Source organism: Pelobates fuscus, chromosome 3 (genome assembly GCF_036172605.1).
Source record: "Pelobates fuscus isolate aPelFus1 chromosome 3, aPelFus1.pri, whole genome shotgun sequence".
NCBI lineage: Eukaryota > Metazoa > Chordata > Amphibia > Anura > Pelobatidae > Pelobates > Pelobates fuscus.
The window spans coordinates 166333678-166353696 of record NC_086319.1 but is presented as its reverse complement, the minus strand read 5'-3'; the positions used below and the strand labels follow the sequence as shown (position 1 = coordinate 166353696).

The 20019-nt window shown below is 40.9% G+C and overlaps 1 protein-coding gene across 1 annotated transcript; it reads right to left on the bottom strand.

Moving 5' to 3' along the window:
* Positions 1-4920: 4920 nt before the first annotated feature.
* Positions 4921-19335, bottom strand: CREBL2 (cAMP responsive element binding protein like 2). Its single transcript, XM_063445320.1, has 4 exons — positions 19036-19335; positions 15200-15397; positions 6188-6335; positions 4921-5928 (listed from the first exon to the last, which is right to left on the bottom strand). Coding segments are annotated over exons 1-4 (363 nt in total). The 5' UTR covers positions 19051-19335; the 3' UTR covers positions 4921-5926.
* Between the last annotated feature and the right edge of the window lie 684 nt (positions 19336-20019).

The window sequence follows — 20019 nt, the reverse complement described above, 5'->3', positions numbered from 1 at the left end:
CTGGCTGGTGTGCGGTACGTCCCTGCCCCGCTCTGGATGCGAAAAAATTGTGTTTTTCCCCTTTCTCCCCTGTCCTTTTACCTTTAGTTTGGGACATGGCTTTGTGGGGACTGGTTTTCGCTGTGATTTAGGCTATAATTACTCTTGTTCAGCCGTCGAGGCTCGGAGCTCTCCCTACATGCAACTGCTCCGGTCCGCTTCCTGGACACGCCCCCCAGGTGTTCCCTTTTTTAAACATCCACGCTCTGCTGAATGGGCCCCGCCTGACTACATTTCTAACTTTTGTAAGATGTGACTGCGTAAGCCCCTAGAAAAGGAATTAAGAGCTAAACTTAGAGCCGAATGTCCTCGGCCAACTATCCCGAATAAAGTGGCACTCACGCCAGAGTTTGACCCAATGTTGGTGATGTTCCTCACTAAATCGGGCAAAGACCCTCGTAAGGGTATTGAGCAGGGTCTTAAGGCAACTCAGGACAAGCTCCTAGATATTGCTGTTCCCATTATCCAGATTTTTATTTCGGCTGACGAAGCTATTATTAGTGGAGAATTTGATCCGCACACGCTGCGAGAATGGGCCCAGAGGGCTTTATGCTTCTTAGGTAATGACAATGTGGCTCTGTCCCCGGAGAGACGTACGGTGGCACTATACAAAATTTGACGCTAAATTAGCGGATTTGAGTTCCTGAGAATTGGGACCGGAAGCCAATAGCTTATTATTTGGAGACTCTTTTATGGGAGATCTATCTAAATATGTGTTGTAATTACAACCTTAAATAAAGCCCAATCCTCCCTACGCAGGGTATTTCGTTCCCAGTCACACCATTTTTCTTGGAGAGCTGGTCATTACAGGCGTCGAACGACCAACAGAGCTGCCTTCACAGGCTACAGGCCTCGTCCCACAGAAAATGACTGGAATACGGGAACTACCCGACCATACCGCCGACAGTTGTTCACCAACAGGGGATCCATCTGGGGACGTGGATCTGCTTCGCCATGCGGACGCACAGCTCCAGGTAACAAACCTTACTTCTTTCAATGTACCTATAGCAGGCCGACTAACCCATTTTTTTCCCAACAGTGGGAATTGCTTTCACAGAATCTATGGATCCTAAACATAGTCAAGGGTTTCAGAATAGATTTCCTTTCCATTTCCTTCTAGGACACACCACCTACACCATTACGAATGTCTAGAACAGACAACCTAACAGTCAGTGGTGTATTTAGGATTTGTGCTGCCCTTGGCAGGACGGTGCTCAGGCACCCCCCCTAATTTACATTTTCCCCACCCCTTCCTGTCAAGGCCGCACTTTGACTGACAGACGCACACACTGACAGATGCATACACTCATTGACAGACGCATACACTCATTAACAGACACGCACTCACTGACCAACACATACGTACTCCCTGACCGACACACACACACACACACTCGCTCACATAGACATACATTCACTTACAGACACATACACACAAACACATTCACTTACAGACACATACACATTTCTCCCAACACTCACAAATTATAGTTTTTTCAATTTTATTTTAAATCCACCCAGCCTCCCTGGGAGAGCTGGAGTGGATTCCTTACCTGCGGTCCAGTGGGGTTGCTGGTCGGGCAGGCAGGGGGCGGACAGGGAGCTCTGATTTTCCTGCTCAGCTCCCTTGCACGCCGCTTAGTAATGCCGGGAGCCGGAGTGATGTCATATTCAAAATCCCCCCCCCTTTTTTTGGATTGCTTATTCCCACCCTTTGAGGTAAGTTATTAGATAAGTTAAAAGTGTTTATCTATTCCAACGTAAAATCTACATACCATCTGCCATAGGTTTACACTCTAATATGATGTTCAGGAATTTATCATTCTTTCACTAATATTTAATACGGAGTATGCCAAGGATTACTGTTCACTATATGTGTTTCATAAACTTGTTTTTCTCTGGTAAGAGAACCTATACTCTGTGGAATTCTCTCTGTTTCCTTTTAGTGTGAAGACCTTCTACAGTTGTTATAAAATGGAGTCGGCATCTCAGTTCTCAGTTTACAAGGTTGACTAAGCACAGGACCTTCAGTTCGTCCATTGTTCATGAAGTTATATTGTTTACATGGATATTCTCTGCTACACTCGGCTACAGCAAGAAAAATTAATTGGGAGAAGCTTGAGGACATATGATATTGTTATACACTCTGGTTAAACTTTTTACATCATTAACAATTTTTTTGCTGCTGGGAGGTTCGGTAAAGAAAGATAAGCAAACATTCGCCTACTGCAATTAAGAAAATTTTGATTATTCAGTCACTAAAGCTAGAATAATCCCTAATTCACGTTGTATCTTGTGCTTTTTTCTGTTGTAGAACATAGTGTTGTACATACAGTCTTTCTAGTTTGAAAACTCTATTTTTCTTACAAACACACAGTTCTTTTTCTGTGCAAATATTCTTAGTCTCTGTGACATAGTCTAGATTCTTTTTTTTTTTTTTTTTTTTCCTCTTCAAGTTTGTTTTCCCAGTTCCAAAACTCAGCTTTGTAACTCAATTCTTCTCTCTCTCCCCATTGGAAGTGGGAGCAAAACTTAAATAGAAGACTGGCTGGCCAATGTAATAAATTCAGCTTCTTCTGTGTCTTTTTCCAGTTGATTGAAATAATTATTTTATGTATATTTCTTCTTGGGTATAAGGCTCGCCATGTTAATGTACGTCTATATTAACCAAAAATACTAATATGCAATCTGGCTTATGGTTTCTTCAGGTTTATTCTTAGAGTTACGAATACATAATAAAACAACAAAGGATGGTAATTGCTGGACTCCTGAAGGGAGAGTTACATAGCTGTACATGAAGAAGAGCCAAGAGAGAGAGACCTTGTGTCCCTTTGATCAGTTACTATATAGATGTTCCCATACCGACGTCAAACTAAAACTCTAGCCATATAAGAACCCTAATCCACATTCCAGAGTTCTCATACAAGAAAACCTTGTGACTTATACCATCTGTTACTTATGCCAATCTAGACATCCATACCTAATCAATAGAAATATATAATATGCAATATACTACACCTTGTATCTTGAGGTTCTTGCTGCATCTTGAGTACTCTGTCACAAACCATTGCTCAAATGCCTAGTGCTGCTGCTGCAGCGGCTTCAACTCCTGTTGTAGGTGCGTGACTTGTTGAGCGCTGTTACAGGATTCCCGCTCACGGGACCCCATTGGGCTTGCTCAACCCTTTGAAGTAAAGCTGAAGATCTGCACTTCAATTACATCTAAGTTTCATTTAAATCCATTGTGATGATGTACAGAACCAAAATTATGAAGATTGTGTCAGTATCCAAATAATACTAGACCTAACTGTATTTACAAACCAGATGTTGTGTTTTTTGGTTTAAATTTTAAATTCACTTTATGGCTAATTACCAATGTATCAATTGATGAGGTTTCAAAATGAATTCAAACTGAATTTAAAATTTTGGGTCAAAATGAGAACATTAATTCTGAAATGTTGGACAAATTCTTCAAGTCATCTATTTTGGCCAGATACAAAACAGTGCAATGTCCTAAGCGTGCATTCTAGCTAACTGTGGCCCCAATTTAATATTGTTGGATAAGCTTCCCAAATCATTTCATATTTTTGGATAAACATGTAACATTATTGTTAGCACTCGTCTCCCATATTTCCTTCTGGATGTCAGCCACCTCGGTCTGTATATTACGCCTAAGGTCCGCAAGCAGTTCACGCGTGACTGCCTTGTAACCGGGTTCGAGCCTCACTGAGACAGCATCGGCACAGGCACCAGCAGAGCGGGTAAGTAATTCTCTGCTTCCAAAGTCAGGACATCGTACAGCTCAGAGCCCTTGTCGAGGTAAAATGCCCTGTCTAGGGTTTTCTTGATTTTGTTTCTCGTTTTTTCTGACCATCGTGATGCAGCCTGTGAGGGAGTTTAGAAAATACCCAAAATTATTGAGCAAAAGTGGGGAAATTAGTGGCAAATTAGCTTAGTAATACGTAGCACGCCGAGGAGGTGACCGTTCAGTTTGGCTGCTATCCTCTGAGCCCCGCCACATTATTTTAAAACCCTGTATGTGTATTCAGATGATGAATCTCCATAATAATGGACTCTTGCTCATGTTTGTAATAAAACTTACTTAGTTAATGCACCAACAATGGAACATGGGTTAAACCTAGAGGTTGAAAGTTCCATAGCTGGCAGTGTCAAATCACTTGCTAAAGGAACACTATAGCATTAGGAATACAAAACAATCTTTATGGCCCCCATTTTTAACACTTACCTTAATTCCAGCGTTTCTCGGCGCTGGCTCTGTCTCCTCCTTCAGTGATGACATGGTGATGGAGGATACATGCTCATTAGGTCTTCCTTATAGGAAAGGAAATGTTTTTTTTTATTGTGATTTTGAAGACGCTGGTCATTAAACTGTCTGAAAATGCAAATGCTTCTAGTGGCTGTCTGGAATACAGAGACTACATTACAGGATTAAGACAGCTTCTAAACATTGCAGGGTAAAGGGGACAAAGAGGTGAAGTGTCTCTGGGTGTCTATAGTGTACCTTTAATGCCACAAAAATGTATAAAATAGAATAAAAATATAAAAAATTTGGAAAATAAAAAAATATATAATTAAACCATAGATCACTCAAAGACAACAATTATGCCACAGATCACTCACATGGATACACATAAAATATAACATATAAAGTATGGTTTATAAACCTTAATTTACATATAATATAATTTAACTTACAAGCAAACATAGCCTGTTGTACAGGTCTGGTCAGTACCCACATCGCACTACATAGATAATACTGTGTGGAACAAAAAATGTGAATTCTTGAAACCTTCAGAGCGGACTCTCAAAGGAAAGATAAAATAACTACACAAAAGAGAAATTACAAAATCAACACGAATAGGTTTTTCAAGTTAGGTTTAATAAAATAAAGCTTATCTTCAAGAAAACATCCCTTTAAAATTCTAAAGTGCTAGGCAGTAAATGAAAGTAAATTTTAAACAAGCAACAAGATAATTTAAAGTCACTGTGTCAGCAAAACATTACAAAAAAATAGACATAATTATTTGATAATAGCACTGGTAGTTAAGGTAAACCTTTTGGATGTGCTACAAGAATATAATGTCGTACTCTGCATTGCTGTTCCTACAAGAGATATCCACCTAGTGAATAATGTGTAAAGCTATTTAGTAGGACAATACATTTAGCGTTATGAAAACCTGACACTAAGCGCAGATTGCCAGCAGCAAACATCTGGATAGGCCAGATGGATCTGGGTAGGCATAACTGCAGAAGAAACCTTGAAGAACATAAAATATATAACTAAAGCATCCAAAATGAAATACTTTAGCATCGATTACTGTAGAGTGCAGCAAAGGAATCAGCTTTCTGGTAAATTCTGAATTAAAAAAATAAATAAAAATACAGAGGCAAACCCTTCACATTCTGGTACATTGTGAAAGCCATTAACAAAAGATGTACATGTTATTCCCTTTAATTCGTGAGGATCCACATTCTTAATAGAGACCATTTGTAAGATTAAAATGAGAAGAAAAACATGTTGATAAAGTAAATGCTAACATTTGCACTCTGTATCTCAGGCACTCAAAGGGTTATTTTATATCAAAGCAGAGCAGGGCAGATTGAATTGTACAAAATAGTGTTTCAGTTGCAGTTTCACCAAAATAACTTTTTCCCCCTGGAAATCAGGGTAATAATGAGCTGTCTCCAAAACTCCAGTTTTCAAGCAGGACTTCACTAGAACTTGACTTAATCAGCCATCAAGGCTCAGCCCTGTGAGTGTTGGAACAAAGGCTAAGCTGACCTCCGTACAGAATCCATCCAATGAGAGCCTGTTCTTTTCTATTTTTGACACTGGCCATCAAAATTGAAAGTGCTGAGAGAGGATTCCTGTAGAATAAAAACACAGAATATCTTTAAAATTAGTGAGCTCATATAAAAATATCAAACAGTCCTATAAAGTTATAAATAAACAATAAATAAAAAATACTCATGTACAGAGTAATTTACTAAAGTTAGACTAGTCAGGAATGCAAAGTGAGTTTCAAATTTAAAGCAGCACAGTCACTTCCCTGCAAATGAGTATTTCATAAAGATAGAAATAAAATGACTGCACCAGTAAACTATATACATATTGCACGACACTCACAGGGACACTTTTCTGTCAGATCCGTTTTGCCAGGTCTGTGCGGTTTTCCAGAATTCGGAGCAGATTTGTTGAGCTCCTCCCCACTGAGCAAGGCTTTGATTTCAGATGGGATTTTTCCTTGGTCCATTGCTGTACACCACTGCTTGTACTGAAACAAGAGAAAGAAAATGGTTTGCATCAATTAATATAAAAGTATGCATGGAGGTCTGGCAGCTAAATACACACACCACATTATTATTATTATTTAGATAGCGCCAGCAAACTCCGAAGCGCTGTACAAGGGGATCAACCTAGATAAACACAGGTGCCACAACCAATCTTGTGGTAGTGGTTATGGTGCCAGGCATGCACCCCAAAAGCCTTTACAATCTCTTATAAGATATATCTCCAATGAATACATGCATTCATTGTGGTATATCTACTAAACAATTATTATTTTTTTAATTATTTTTGCCAATTTGGCCAGCAGAGTGTTCCTTTAAAGGACCACACTTAACGGTCATCTTCCAGTTCTTCTACTTCACCACCTTGTTGCCTAGTTGCTATATTCTTCGATGCTTTTCCCCTCTAGTTTGTAAGCTTGTTTGAGCAGGAAAAGTTGGAATTATATAAATAATAATACCACCACCACAAAGGAGGCTGTAATGAAAAACAGCAGAGAAGCAAACCTCAGATACCAAGAATTCTCCTCTTTCAAGACCCATTACCCACGACTTTGCAACACAGCAGGGAATGGAAGCCGGTCGCAGGCCAACTTGGGGCTCATGGCATACACTACACATGGAGTCACCCCTTCAAAATTGTGGCCTTCAAAGAATTAAAGAAACACACTCTCCTCCCGAGGTCCAACCCTACCACTTTTCAGGAGAGTCTTGGGTCACAACCACTGAGAGCACCAATCTACCTCATGAGTGGCATGAAGTTGGAGACTGACTTACACATCAAACCCAAAGGAGCTATTACTGGCACAGTGCTGATCACTCCAGGGGCACCATTAAAGACCCCATGAACGATTCTACATGCCTACAAGACCCATACAAGTTTGCATGGGTACTCCAGAAAAGTTTTTTCTGTTCCTCACAGAGCTTTATACCCATTGCCCACTAGGATTGCACCTCTCATCCCACAGCCCTGGAGGACCAATCTTTTGGTACCGGAGATGGCAGTGGGGAGGACTAGTGGGCCGACGAACTGTCCTGCACTTCACACTAATCACTTGGGAACTCTGAGCTAATCAAAATGTGGCAGTGAAATACTATCCTGCATTTTTTCATTTACATTAGCATGTATATATTTACCTTAGGCCTCTTATGTTTTTAACCATATTACAAACAGGGCAGACACATGGAGGGGTGGCGTTCTAAATATGGTGGGCTTATCGTTATCACATTCTTGACACGCCTGGTGATAACAGACATATTTTCACCAAGAAAAACGGCAAACAAGGATGCTAAAGGGTCTCGAATTAAACAAGCCACGATACCCTGTGCATCGCCTAGATATAAGTATGACTAGTAGGCAAATACTAAGTAATCGGTACTATCTAGATAAACCCACAGTAGGTGAGGCTAACCTACCGCGGAACGGAGCAGTCGCATGTCGCTGCTGCTCCAGCTTCCAACCGTGCTGACCGCCGATTACCAGCAAACCGAGGCGATAACCCGCATTCTAGCGACTCCCAAATGGCTGGGGCCACTGAGACCGACGTGTAGACACCAAGCAGGTTGATCTCTGCACCGGTCCCGACCCGCACGAGGTTGCGGCCTTCGTGCATGGCGGTGGTGAGGGAGACGGCCGCTCTCTTGCCGCTGAAGCAAGCAACGAGACAAGGTTTGTGCCTCCGTTCCCCCCCCTATGGACCGGTGGGGGTTATCCCGGTCCCCACTAACGGGACATACATAAACTCAGTCATTGCAGCTACCCACTCAAGGCTGGACTCCGGACGCTCCGGGCCCAGCCACATGGCGACAACAACACAGCACACACTTCTTAAGCCACCCAGGGATGCCCTGGAGTTCCTACACCTGCTATGCACACGCTTGTGGAGGGGGCACAATACCAGAAGACAGCCTTACAAACGGGAAATAAGAGAACTGGCGGCCTGGATCCGCCCGGCTACCCGGCGCCAAATGTGGGTGATCCCCCAACGAATAGCAAAGGCGGCCTCCCAACAGAAACATAACCAGAAATCGTCAAGACCGTAGAGAACACTTAGTTCACCGGAATCTGGCACTCACACCCCCACATCCAGGAATTACTCCCGCCAGATTGCCCGACCTGTCTGCAAACCGGCGGAACCAGACGGAGCACTACGACTGGGTCCCACGTGGAACCTAAGCGAGGCCCCACCAAACGACGGCGAACCCGGGGCGGAGGCAGGACCCGACCCAAACAAGCTCCTAAGTTCATTCCGGTCAAACCGCCAAACGCACCTAGCCACCAAAGGGGCCACACGCTCTTCTTCCGAGCTGGGGGTTCGACAAGAGGTAACCCTCCTACGCCACCCATACACCCGAGGGGACAGCCGAACACTGGCAAATCCTCGGGCCCACGACCCTGTTGATGGGGTCAATGGACTTATGGCAAGAACCCCTACAAAGGCCTCGGGCCGAAGACACACGGTCCCCAGACACCAAACACCCAGACAAGGCAGGCGGAGAGCAGAGAATCAGGAGAATCCGGGCAGACATGAAGCAGAGAGCAAGCAATCACCGACCACATGGTATCAGGCGCAGGACAAGCAGCTGGAAGCCCAGCATGAACTTTCCCCACATGGCAACCCACAACCCAGCAGGGGTATAGGATGAATGGCCGCCTGACTGTGCTGACATTCAAGGCTGACCCCCAGGACAGTCCACCCCATCATTACCAATGACATATGGCTGAGTTGCATAGTCTTTTTAGTTTTACCCACAGAGGCTTACCTGCCTCTGCAAGTTCAAATGTGTACTTTGGTGCTATAGTGGGACTATGTGGTGGGAGGGGAGCACTGTAAACCTGCAGTACCTACCAGCCACGCAGTGATTTCATGTGTATGCTCTAGTGGTCATTATTTAATTTGCCTATATATCCATAAGCCTTAAAACTGTTCCTAGCTTGTTTTATCTTTTCAAAAAACTATTAATTTTATTTTATGCCTACGAGAAGTGACACATGTACCCTACTAAATGAACAAGCGACAAATGTTTAGGCGACCAATGTTTAAGCGACAATTATTTCAGTGACAAATGTTTAAGCGACAAATGTTTGAGTGACAAAGGTTTAAGCGACGACTGATTACGCGACGGCTGTTTTAGCGACAACTGTTTCGGCGACAACTGTTTCGGCGACAACTGTTTCGGCGACAACTGTTTCGGCGACAACTGTTTCGGCGACAACTGTTTCGGCGACAACTGTTTCGGCGACAACTGTTTCGGCGACAACTGTTTCGGCGACAACTGTTTCGGCGACAACTGTTTCGGCGACAACTGTTTCGGCGACAACTGTTTCGGCGACAACTGTTTAGGCGACAACTGTTTAGGCGACAACTGTTTAGGCGACAACTGTTTAGGCGACAACTGTTTAGGCGACAACTGTTTAGGCGACAACTGTTTAGGCGACAACTGTTTAAGCGACAAATGTCTATTATTCTAATTCCTATTTTATTAACCACGCTTGTATAAATCTATGACGTTCTAAAAAACCAAAAAATATGGCAGTCTTTCTCAGAGGTGTATTGTTACCTTGTTACCACCACCTTGTGTTACCCCACAATGCCTCCTCTTTCTCTTCTGTACCCCATAACGCATATGCCATAATAAAAGAAAGATTTACAAAAAAAAAAGAAGTAGTGCCAGAAAAAATACAAATATGAAATAAATATATACAGTTATCAACTATACCACCGATAGATTATAGAGAAGAACCACTGCAAAGTAGTCAAAAAGGATCTACACCATGCAGAACGAAAAAATAAAAAAAGGGGGGACTTTAATTGAAACAAGTTAAAATCTGAGTGTCAGATCCCTCAGTGGTCTCTATAACTAAACAGCACTCTGTGAGGCAGTCTGCTACACATGCAAATAGGGGTATAGAATCTAATCAGGACCACTGGTGGGTCACAAGGTTCCCCCTATGTGCAAAGATCCCTATATATAGACCTCTTTAGTATAAAGTAAAGATCTTAGGAAAAGGAGCAGTCAATGTGTGCCATTCATCAGCCAGAGCAATATATAGGTATCAGAGGAGAGAGTATACATTGAAATGAAAATCAGTATATAGTAGACTGATCATAAACTTAATAAAGCCTCTCTCCCTGGTAAACTAGCTAGACAGGTATAGTGATAGAAAAAGGTAGATCAAAGCTTAGTGCTTGAAACAAAATAGAGCTTAAGAGTGCTCAAGATCCATGATGCCCAATGCCCATATCAGATAAGTATAGGTAAATTGCCCAGTATAATGCCTGACGCGCGTTTCGGTGTCTATGTGTGACACCTTCGTCAGGGGCTAACAGTATAGTGGTTAAAGCCTCATTTAAATACCTTGGGCGCCAAAATAGTGTGCCAATCACCTAACGTGGGGCAGAGGGCTCACAGGTGAAACACCTCTCTGTAATTGCGACCGGTAGTATCGGCATGTGGGTCACATGACGAAGTATCACGTGATCGCGACTTCCTAGCCTCTGATTGGCTCACTTTCGGATTGTCGCGATTGGACGGCTCGCATGTGGGTGGGGTTTAACACTTCCCCATGGCAAGATTGCTCATGTTGCAGCCCACAGGGCGTGTTTTAAGGGTTAAGTCTGTGGAAGTTAATGGAGGTGAACTCCCATCGCATCCAAACGGACATAACTAGTCAAAATTCATATGGACTGAATTTATTCAACAGACATAAAGTCTGGCCATAAATGTAGATTGTAGTAGCATTCAGCACAGGAGTGATCAGTGTCAAATATATAAGATCACTCTAAGGGTTAAGAGAATTAATTTCTTGGAAATCACTATTATGCTGACAGATGATGGACATCTCAAGTCTACACTATTTCGCAAACCAACAGCGACTAATAATTTGCTTAATTGGGAAAGTCATCATCCTCCACCCCTTAAAAAAGGTATTCCCAACCAGGGGAGATCAACACAAAAAGACCCATCCCACAGGACACACAATGACACCTCAAAACACCTCGAAACGAAACTCCAACAAGAACCAACACCCACACACACGATCAACCGTCACCACATACGACTACACGCACAACCTTCCAAAAGGCTACAAAAACCCACCACAGACGCAACGACAAGCAAACATCAGACTCACACCCCCCAACCCAATCCCTCCAAAACCCACAGACACTACAGAGAAGTGCTACAACCTAATTGCCTAAGCTAATCCCCCACAAACTCACACACACACCAGATGCCAGACAAACCCGACCCACAAATCAGTAAGAGGATACGACATCAGAGCAAAGACAAAAGGACAAAATATTAGGATATCCAATCCCCCCCCCTTCTTCTTTTCTTTTTGTACCCCACCCCAACCATCAGACAAGGAAAAGACGATACGAAACACATCTGTAACACTGGGCCAATGAACAAACGCCCAAAAACTAACTCTATAAACAATTGTATTGTATTTTGAACAACAAGAACGACCACTGCAAATAATGTATGAAACAAACTGTTACAGACATGTAAAACTGTTAAGCTTGATAAATTGTCATGTTAAAACATACCTGCTCTGTGAAACAGGTACTAATTATGCATCCCCAAGTTTTCTTTTCTGTACCCCAACCCCAAACAACAAAATCTTTCAAAATAAAGAATTTATAAAAAAAAAAAAAGGTATTCCCATAGGGCAGTGTCTACGCCTTCGACGTAACTGCTCTACCATTGATGACTTCAAACTAAAAGCAAAAACCCTTCAAAGCCAGTTTAAACAAAAAGGCTACCCAAACAGATGCATCAAAAATGCGTACAAACGGGCACTCCTCACTGATAGGCAAGATCTACTATCAGAAGATAGTAATCAAAAACCATCAATTTCGATGCTGGTTGGAACCAAATTATTAAGATCTAGGGTCTCATGGCTTGTTTCATTCGAGACCCTTTAGCATCCTTGTTTGACGTTTTTCTCACTCATTTAGGGGTTAAGCCCCTGGGGACCCCTAGAGTCCCCTTGCGGTACACAGGACCGCGAGTCTAGACCGACACTGTCTTTTTTGGTCACAGTGTCTTAGCCTGTTCTTGCTGCCCTGTTTTGCTCTCTATATTTTCCCCAAGCCCTAGGCACCAGCTCACACTTAGAGCTGCAGGCCGCAATGTGAATTTACTAAATAAAAAAAAATAAAAAAAAAAAACAGGCATTATAGGCGCTCGCTATAACATGATAAATAATCAGTGAGGGCTGCTGTATACAATACAATACAAGGATTCCAAAACCTTGTGTATTGGTGAAACAGAGAATAGAATATGGCGTATACTGCGCTCAAAAGTAATACGTACATACACCTCAGGGAGGGAGAGTTGGTAAATACCTCAAAGTAATAAAACAGAAAAAACAGTAATAGTGCAATACAGTATTATAAAAGTGCAAAATCTTTGCTAAATAACTGTAGGAAAATCACTCACATAGGGTAGAACTATATAATATATGAATTTACCAAATGTCTCCAACTTAGCGACTGACTACCCTCCCCCACTAATTAACATAACTCCAAGTTCTCAAAAGCACATAACTACCAAACATTTAACCATGTTGATTCGACCGCTTTCCACAAACTTACCAGTCAGACTGCCCTACATATAATATGTCCATATAGAGCTTGGTGCTCCTGCCCGCCACGACAGACAATAACAGAATTCACAAAATGATTCTGAAAAGTGATATTGGACGACTGGGACAGGGGTTCCCCAAAATGTGTGACAGAGACCAAACCCCAATTAACCATGCACGTCATTCCATGTCAATATTCTCCATGGGACCCAAAGGGGTGGGGGACGTTGGTGGTATAAATGACCATGCAGATAACAGGTGCATGTTTCCACAGGGCTTGACAAATTTGCTTGGAATCTAGGATCCAGGTCTTTTTTTCTTTTTTTTTTTTTTAAACTAACAAAGTTTCATTAAGCTAAAGTTGATTTGGTGATTATAGTGTCCCTTGAAGCCCCTAAAAGCTCAGCCACACGAACAGAATGGCCATGGATACTTGTTGGCACTTCTGTGGGGAGAGGGGAACCTTCCTCAATATGTTGTGGTCCTGCGGGCATAGTATTAGAGGGAAGTAGTTACCGGTACCCTAGAAAAGGCCATTTTTAATGGATATGAAGACCTGAATCACTGAGCATGTCTGCTTTCCAGACACAAAGAAGGATTGACTACAAAACAACAAAAACTTCTTAACATAATAAACCTGGCAGCACGTAGGCAAATAACACAATCCGGTCTAAAACCCAAGACACTGCTTATACGACAAGTTATCACTTACATAAAAGATAACTACTTAATGGACAAGTTAACAATTAAGATCAGGAACACTTTGCCCACATGTCACAAACTCTAGACCACATGGGAACACAGAACACATAGCAATGCAAGACAGGACATTTAAATATCGGACCCTCTGACCTTCAGCATAAAGTGAATTATATTTTAATTTCATGTTCTTTTTAATTTGATTTTATGGAGTATATTACTCTGGCTCATGTCCAAACTATAAAAGCACGTTATGCTACCATACAGAAGAATAATTACTGAAACAGCAAATGTTATTGTTTATGTGATTAAACATGTAAGCACCTATTCACAAATTAAAAAAAACTTGCAGGCCTTAGTAAATACGTATGCCCGTCACTAAATAAAAATAAATTGGGGGAGAGGATGGGTGTAATTTAGGCAGAGCCAGAGTTGGGAGTGGCAGTGAGAGATTGACAAGAATAATGTAGGAGACGGTTCCTGAAAACAGTTCTCATTACTGCAAGGGAGTTAAAAAAAAATAAAATAAATCAATCAATGCGGTCAGCTTTAATCACTATCCTGACATATTAAGATAATAATATAATTATATTTTAATAACAAAATATCTATTCCATTTAAAAGAGCACAACTTTAAACACAATGAAGAGGGAGAGATGCCCCGTCATTATATAGAGGTTCACAGGTGCTTCTGTTCATTCTGACCTACAGCCTTTTCTTGTAGGCCCTTCCCTAAATATACATACATAGCATTCCAGCCAAACCACAGCTTAAGACTGCGCGAGTGTGCACACGCACACACACACACTAGAAGTTCCCACACACCTACAAAAATAAAATATCATATGTGACCTGCAACACATGCATACTAGTGGAGGTGCAGTGAGAAATGTGCTACTTTGGATTGAAAAGATATAAGAAAGAGAGAAATAGCAGGACAGAAAGACAGAAAGTTGGAGAACAAAGACAAATGCAGAGTTAAACAGGAAGACACAAAAAAAGAGACTACAAGAAAGATAGGTTGACAGGGGTGGGGGGGGGGGGACGGGACTGTATAACAGATGAGAGTTATGGGATACATAAAGGCAAACTATTTTGAAAAGGGCTGTAAAAATTGTTCCTCTGACCCAGACCAGACTTGGAGGCACAGAATGAATAGGTTCTATCTTGTAACCTCAACCTCTAGTGAAGTGATTTAACCCCTTAAGGACCAAACTTCTGCAATAAAAGGGAATCATGACATGTCACACATGTCGTGTGTCCTTAAGGGGTTAAAGTAGAGCTCTACTGCTTACCAAAGAGCAGATGGGGTGTAAAATCTAATGGTGCGCCAATTGTGCAGTTTTGGCAGGAATATTGAAAATGTAAGGGATTTCCTTTTTCTGTAGGGCTCCTTAATGCATAAAAAAACCTATATAGTTATCTGGAAGAAAATAATCTAAAACCCTACAAGTTTAATTTCTTGGAGTATATTTGCTGACTTGACTGTTTTGACTAAAATGCTGCAGCTCTGCCATCACTACCTCATGCAGGAGTGGTGTAAGGCAAAACTTCTATTACCATCTCCAGTTCCTCCCGCAAAGCGCAGATTGCTCTCTCTCGGCTGGACACCAACTCCTCAAGATACTGATAGCGAAGTTTCTTCCGTGCTCTACAATCCCTTGCGCTCTGCCGGCTTCGTTCTAGCTTGGCCTTCAAGTCTACTTTTGCTGGTTTTCTCCCTCTCTTTCCAGATTTCTTTACCTTGCCACCAGATACCTGTACAAACATTGTGGGGAAAAAAAATTCAGAGTAGATCGGATTATTCAAAACTAATAAATAAATCTGCAATGATCAGCCTCCAAATGTGCACTAAATTTAACAACATACAAGGGATAAGAAATACAAGTGAACATCCGATAAAGCAGGGGAAGTCAAAGTTCTCCAGCTGCTAGCCAACTACAATGTTCATAACTTTTGCTTGAAAAAGGCTCAGATGGCTCATGTATCAAGGATTTGTGCATCAAGATTCTGTTCCTGACAGGGTCAATTAATATTTTCTGCTTCTGATGTGAATTAAAAAAAAAAAAAAGTTTGGAAATAACAAAGCCAATGACAATTTAAAACTAGAGAATAAAAGTCAGTAAAGTATAATTGTACTCCTCTGGAAGTCTCTGCTTGGCAGTTTATAAAGTATTAATTCCAAGAGAAATCGGATCCTCAAAAAATAGACAGGGTTGCACTCTCCAGCTGTGTGCCTCAGCACTAGGCTGAAGTCTATGCTTCTCCACAGAGACGCATTGCAGGTGCAGGTGCCCTGCGTCTCAATGAGAAACATCAGACTAGCCAGTCCGTAACGATGATCTTCTAGCAGGCGGTGCTGTCTTGAAGGACTATCTCACCAATGAATTACAGGTAAATTAAAAGAACAGTTTAGGCATATATAAATTAAGTTGTTATGGTGCCAGGAGGCCCCTGGGCCTTTGTAAAAAAACCATAACGTAATTAAGATTATGTTGTTATGGTGACAGGAATGTTCCGTTAACCCCTTCAGGACCAGACTGTTTTGGCCATGTTATACGATAAGGACCAGAGCTGTTTTAACACTTTTGTGGTGTTTGTGTTTAGCTGTAATTTTCCTCTCTCTTTTACTGTTCCCAAACAAATTATATATTGTTTTTTTCAGAACAAGAAGGGCTTTCTTTGCATGCCATTATTTGTATCGTAATATAATATAATTTACTTTAAAAAAAAAAAAAATGGTGAAAAATTGAAAAACTAAAACTTTTTACTTGAAAAATCTTTTACTTATCTACAAAGGCCAATGTAAAAAAAACTGCTAAATAGATTTAAAAAATGTGTCTTGAGTTTAAAAAACACCCAGCGTTTACATTACTTTGTTGCAAGTTATAGGGCTATAAGTACACGTAGGATATCGTGGTTTCAAAATTTATCAATAGTGATATTTGAATACGGTTATCTGTCAAATCTCTGAATCACACCTAACATGTACCTCACAGTAAAACGTATCACAACAATTCTATCATCAGTGAAAGTGCTGTTTGTGTGTGAAAAATGCAACAAAAAAACATCACCATCACTGACAATATAATCACTGTGATATGTTTTACTGTTTTGAAACACTAATATTTGTGTTCAGCGAAGTCTCCAGAGTAAAACAGTACCCCCCATGTACAGGTTTTAGGGTGTCATAGAAAGTTACAGAGTTAAGTGCTAGCAAATTAAATTCTCGGGACTTTTTGCCTGTGTTGTCAGGAAGGTCCCTCACATTGTAATCAGTAACATTTCTTAAATTTGTAAAAATATTACATAAATATGCACGTAGAATTTAAATATATATACACATATTTGTATATTTGAAGTCTACATGTATATTTATGAAATTTATTTATGTAATTATTTTTATTTATATATATATATATATATATATATATATATATATATATATATATATATATACATACACACACACACACACACACACACACACACACACACTATATATATGTGCAATTTAATTATAAGTATTTTTATATTAATATAAAAATACACTTCGTATTACAATAAATATATGTATATTTACTTACACACACACACACACACACACCTAATTATATTTTTATTTATTAACATTTTTTTTTATTTTACACATGCAGGGAGACTGCCTGTCAGTTCAGGCAGTCCCCCTGCAGGCAGATACACTGGCACCTATTGCGGCCGTGTGACCGCTCTGTTAGAGGGGGGACTTGCCAAGGAGGGCTGTCAGGCAGTTCCCCCAGACCGGGAGTGACGCGATCACAGGCAGGGGTACGGCTGAGATCGGGTAAGTAAATATTACCATTATGACGGTTCAGGACCGTCATCGGTCCTCAAGGGTATTTTTTCGATGACGGTCCTGAACCGTCAGCGGTCGTTAAGGGGTTAAAAGGACCATTTTATACCCATAAAGCACTTCAGTTTGATTAAAGGGAACTATAATGCCAGGAAAACAAACTCGTTTTCCTAGCACTGTAGCTTCCTCTTCTGTCAAGGCCCACCCGTGTGGGGCAGAAGTGTCTCTTACCTGGGTCCAGTGCCAATGTCTCTTGGCGCTGGCTCAGCTCCACCCACGCCCCTCCCTCGCCAACATTTGCCGTCGGAGAAAACCTAATGTGCATGCGTGGCAATGGCCACGCTCGCATTAGGATCTCCCCATTGGAAAGCATTATTGAATGCTTTTCTATGGGGATTCCAGCAACACTGGAAGTCCTCATGCATAGCGTAAGGACGTCCAGCGTCATTTAGACGACCAAAAGTCAAATAAAAACCCAGAAGTCCCTCTAGTGGTTGTCTAGTAGACTGCCACTAGAGGAGGACTTAACCCTAGCGGATAATTATTGCAGTTTATAAAAACTGCAATAATTACATGCTCAGGGTTAAGGGTGATGGGAGTTGGCAACCCATTTTAAGGCACTTTGTAAATGTGCTGATTTCTATGAAAAAAAAATCACTTTTATTATTAATAAGAATATTCAATATTAGAACACACCCTTGCTGTCATTCCAGGAGATTTGCTTCCTGCTTCTACTTGAGCACGCCTGCCTCACAGACCAGTATTCTTTAGGAACACAGTGTGTACACACAAGCAGACATGTGCGTGCACAGAGGGATATAACTACTAAGCATTGCCTTATATTTATTATTAGCACTGTGGAGTTTTCCTTTAACCGTTTGTACTACTTTGCATTGTAATGGTTATGGTGCTTAGACTGTCCCTTTAAGAAAAACCTCTACTAGGATGGATTCAAGATATTCTTTTCTCAGCCAGGTTATAGTAGCCTCACATTTTGCAATATGGTTGCCAAATTACCACTGATTATTTTACAATAAACTAAAAAATTACTCATAAATGGTACCTCTTCAATCCCCAAAGATGGAATTAAACCTTATAAAGAAAAAACTATCCGAGTGCAATGTATGTAAAATCAGTTAGGGAACATTTAGACAATCTGTAAAATAAATAAATAAATGTCAAATTCAGTGACTTTTCTAGGTCCATTATTTTGGTCTAAAACTTGAAATACCTATGGTCCCCACTCCCCAAATGTTCTTTGGAGGTGTGTTTGCTCACTACGGCAAATTGAGATATATATATATATATATATATATGTACCTGGTACTTACAGTAGAAATGCACAAACTGGCAAAGACTGAATTAACCAACACTACCAACTGACTTCATTCATATATTGTGCCCTCTGCCACGTTTATATTATTTGTCATTAGAATAATTATTCAACATACTAAGTAGTGAATGGAAAGACACCAAAATAATCAGAATGTTTACATTGCATTACTGGAAGCTCACATGGAGCTCAGACTTACAACAAATGAATGGTTCATTCTAGAACTCTTACCTTGTTTTCATCCATCTTGTTTGAGTTTGCTTTCCCTTACAGAACAATACAAATCACAAAACCTTAATATATTCTCAAAGTGGTGAGAAAATGATGGTTGTAATATTAGCAGCATGCAAATTCAATTCTCAAGGTTAAAAAAATGCAAATATTACCTACTCCCTGCATATACAGTGCCTTCCTGTGCTATTTTCTCACTAAACCTGCCCTTCCCGAAACCTTAATGTAACCAATTAACTCAAATAATCCACAGCTCTAAGAGGCCTGACAGGAAGAGCCTTGTTTATTTACTATATCCCAGCTGACCATTTAAAAGGCTGTCACTGAAATCCCTGTTGGGAGGTGTAGTTCTCTGATAGCACCAACGCTTAATAATTGGCAGACTATGCTGGTATCTCGGACTGCAAGTACCGGCATGCATTGCAATGCTGTGTAGACGTCAGCGAGGAGCAACGCACGGTCTGCTGGGTAATGTGACTTGAAAGTGTCAGACCACGTGACCAAAATAAAAAAATAATTCTGTACTGCCACCAGCTCTATGGGTTAAATAGGACGACCTCCCCCCCAACAATTGAAGGACATTAAACTGATGTAATATTGTGTAACATGGTGTTTTTCATAGCTGATGTGACTAATGGCTCAGTTTAGTAATTTAGTAGGGTTTTTTTCCCATTTTGCCGCTAACTTGTACGGCAGGGTTATAGAACTGGAGTGGTAACTATGGAAACCAATGGACTATGCCTGCCCATTCCTAAACTTTTTGAACTTTGCCCCCAAAATTACTCATAGTAAGCCACCATTTTGTTTTATGGATAAAGAGTAATATTTGTGCAAAATTCTAGAAGTGATCCAATCAGCTGATTCTTTTACATTTTGGAATTGCCTCTGAATGACTACAATATTGTTGCAACAAAATAAAAGGCAGCAGCTAGCTACTACCAAAGAGCAAAGCTCTGCTGAAACATTTACTTTATCTCCTAATTA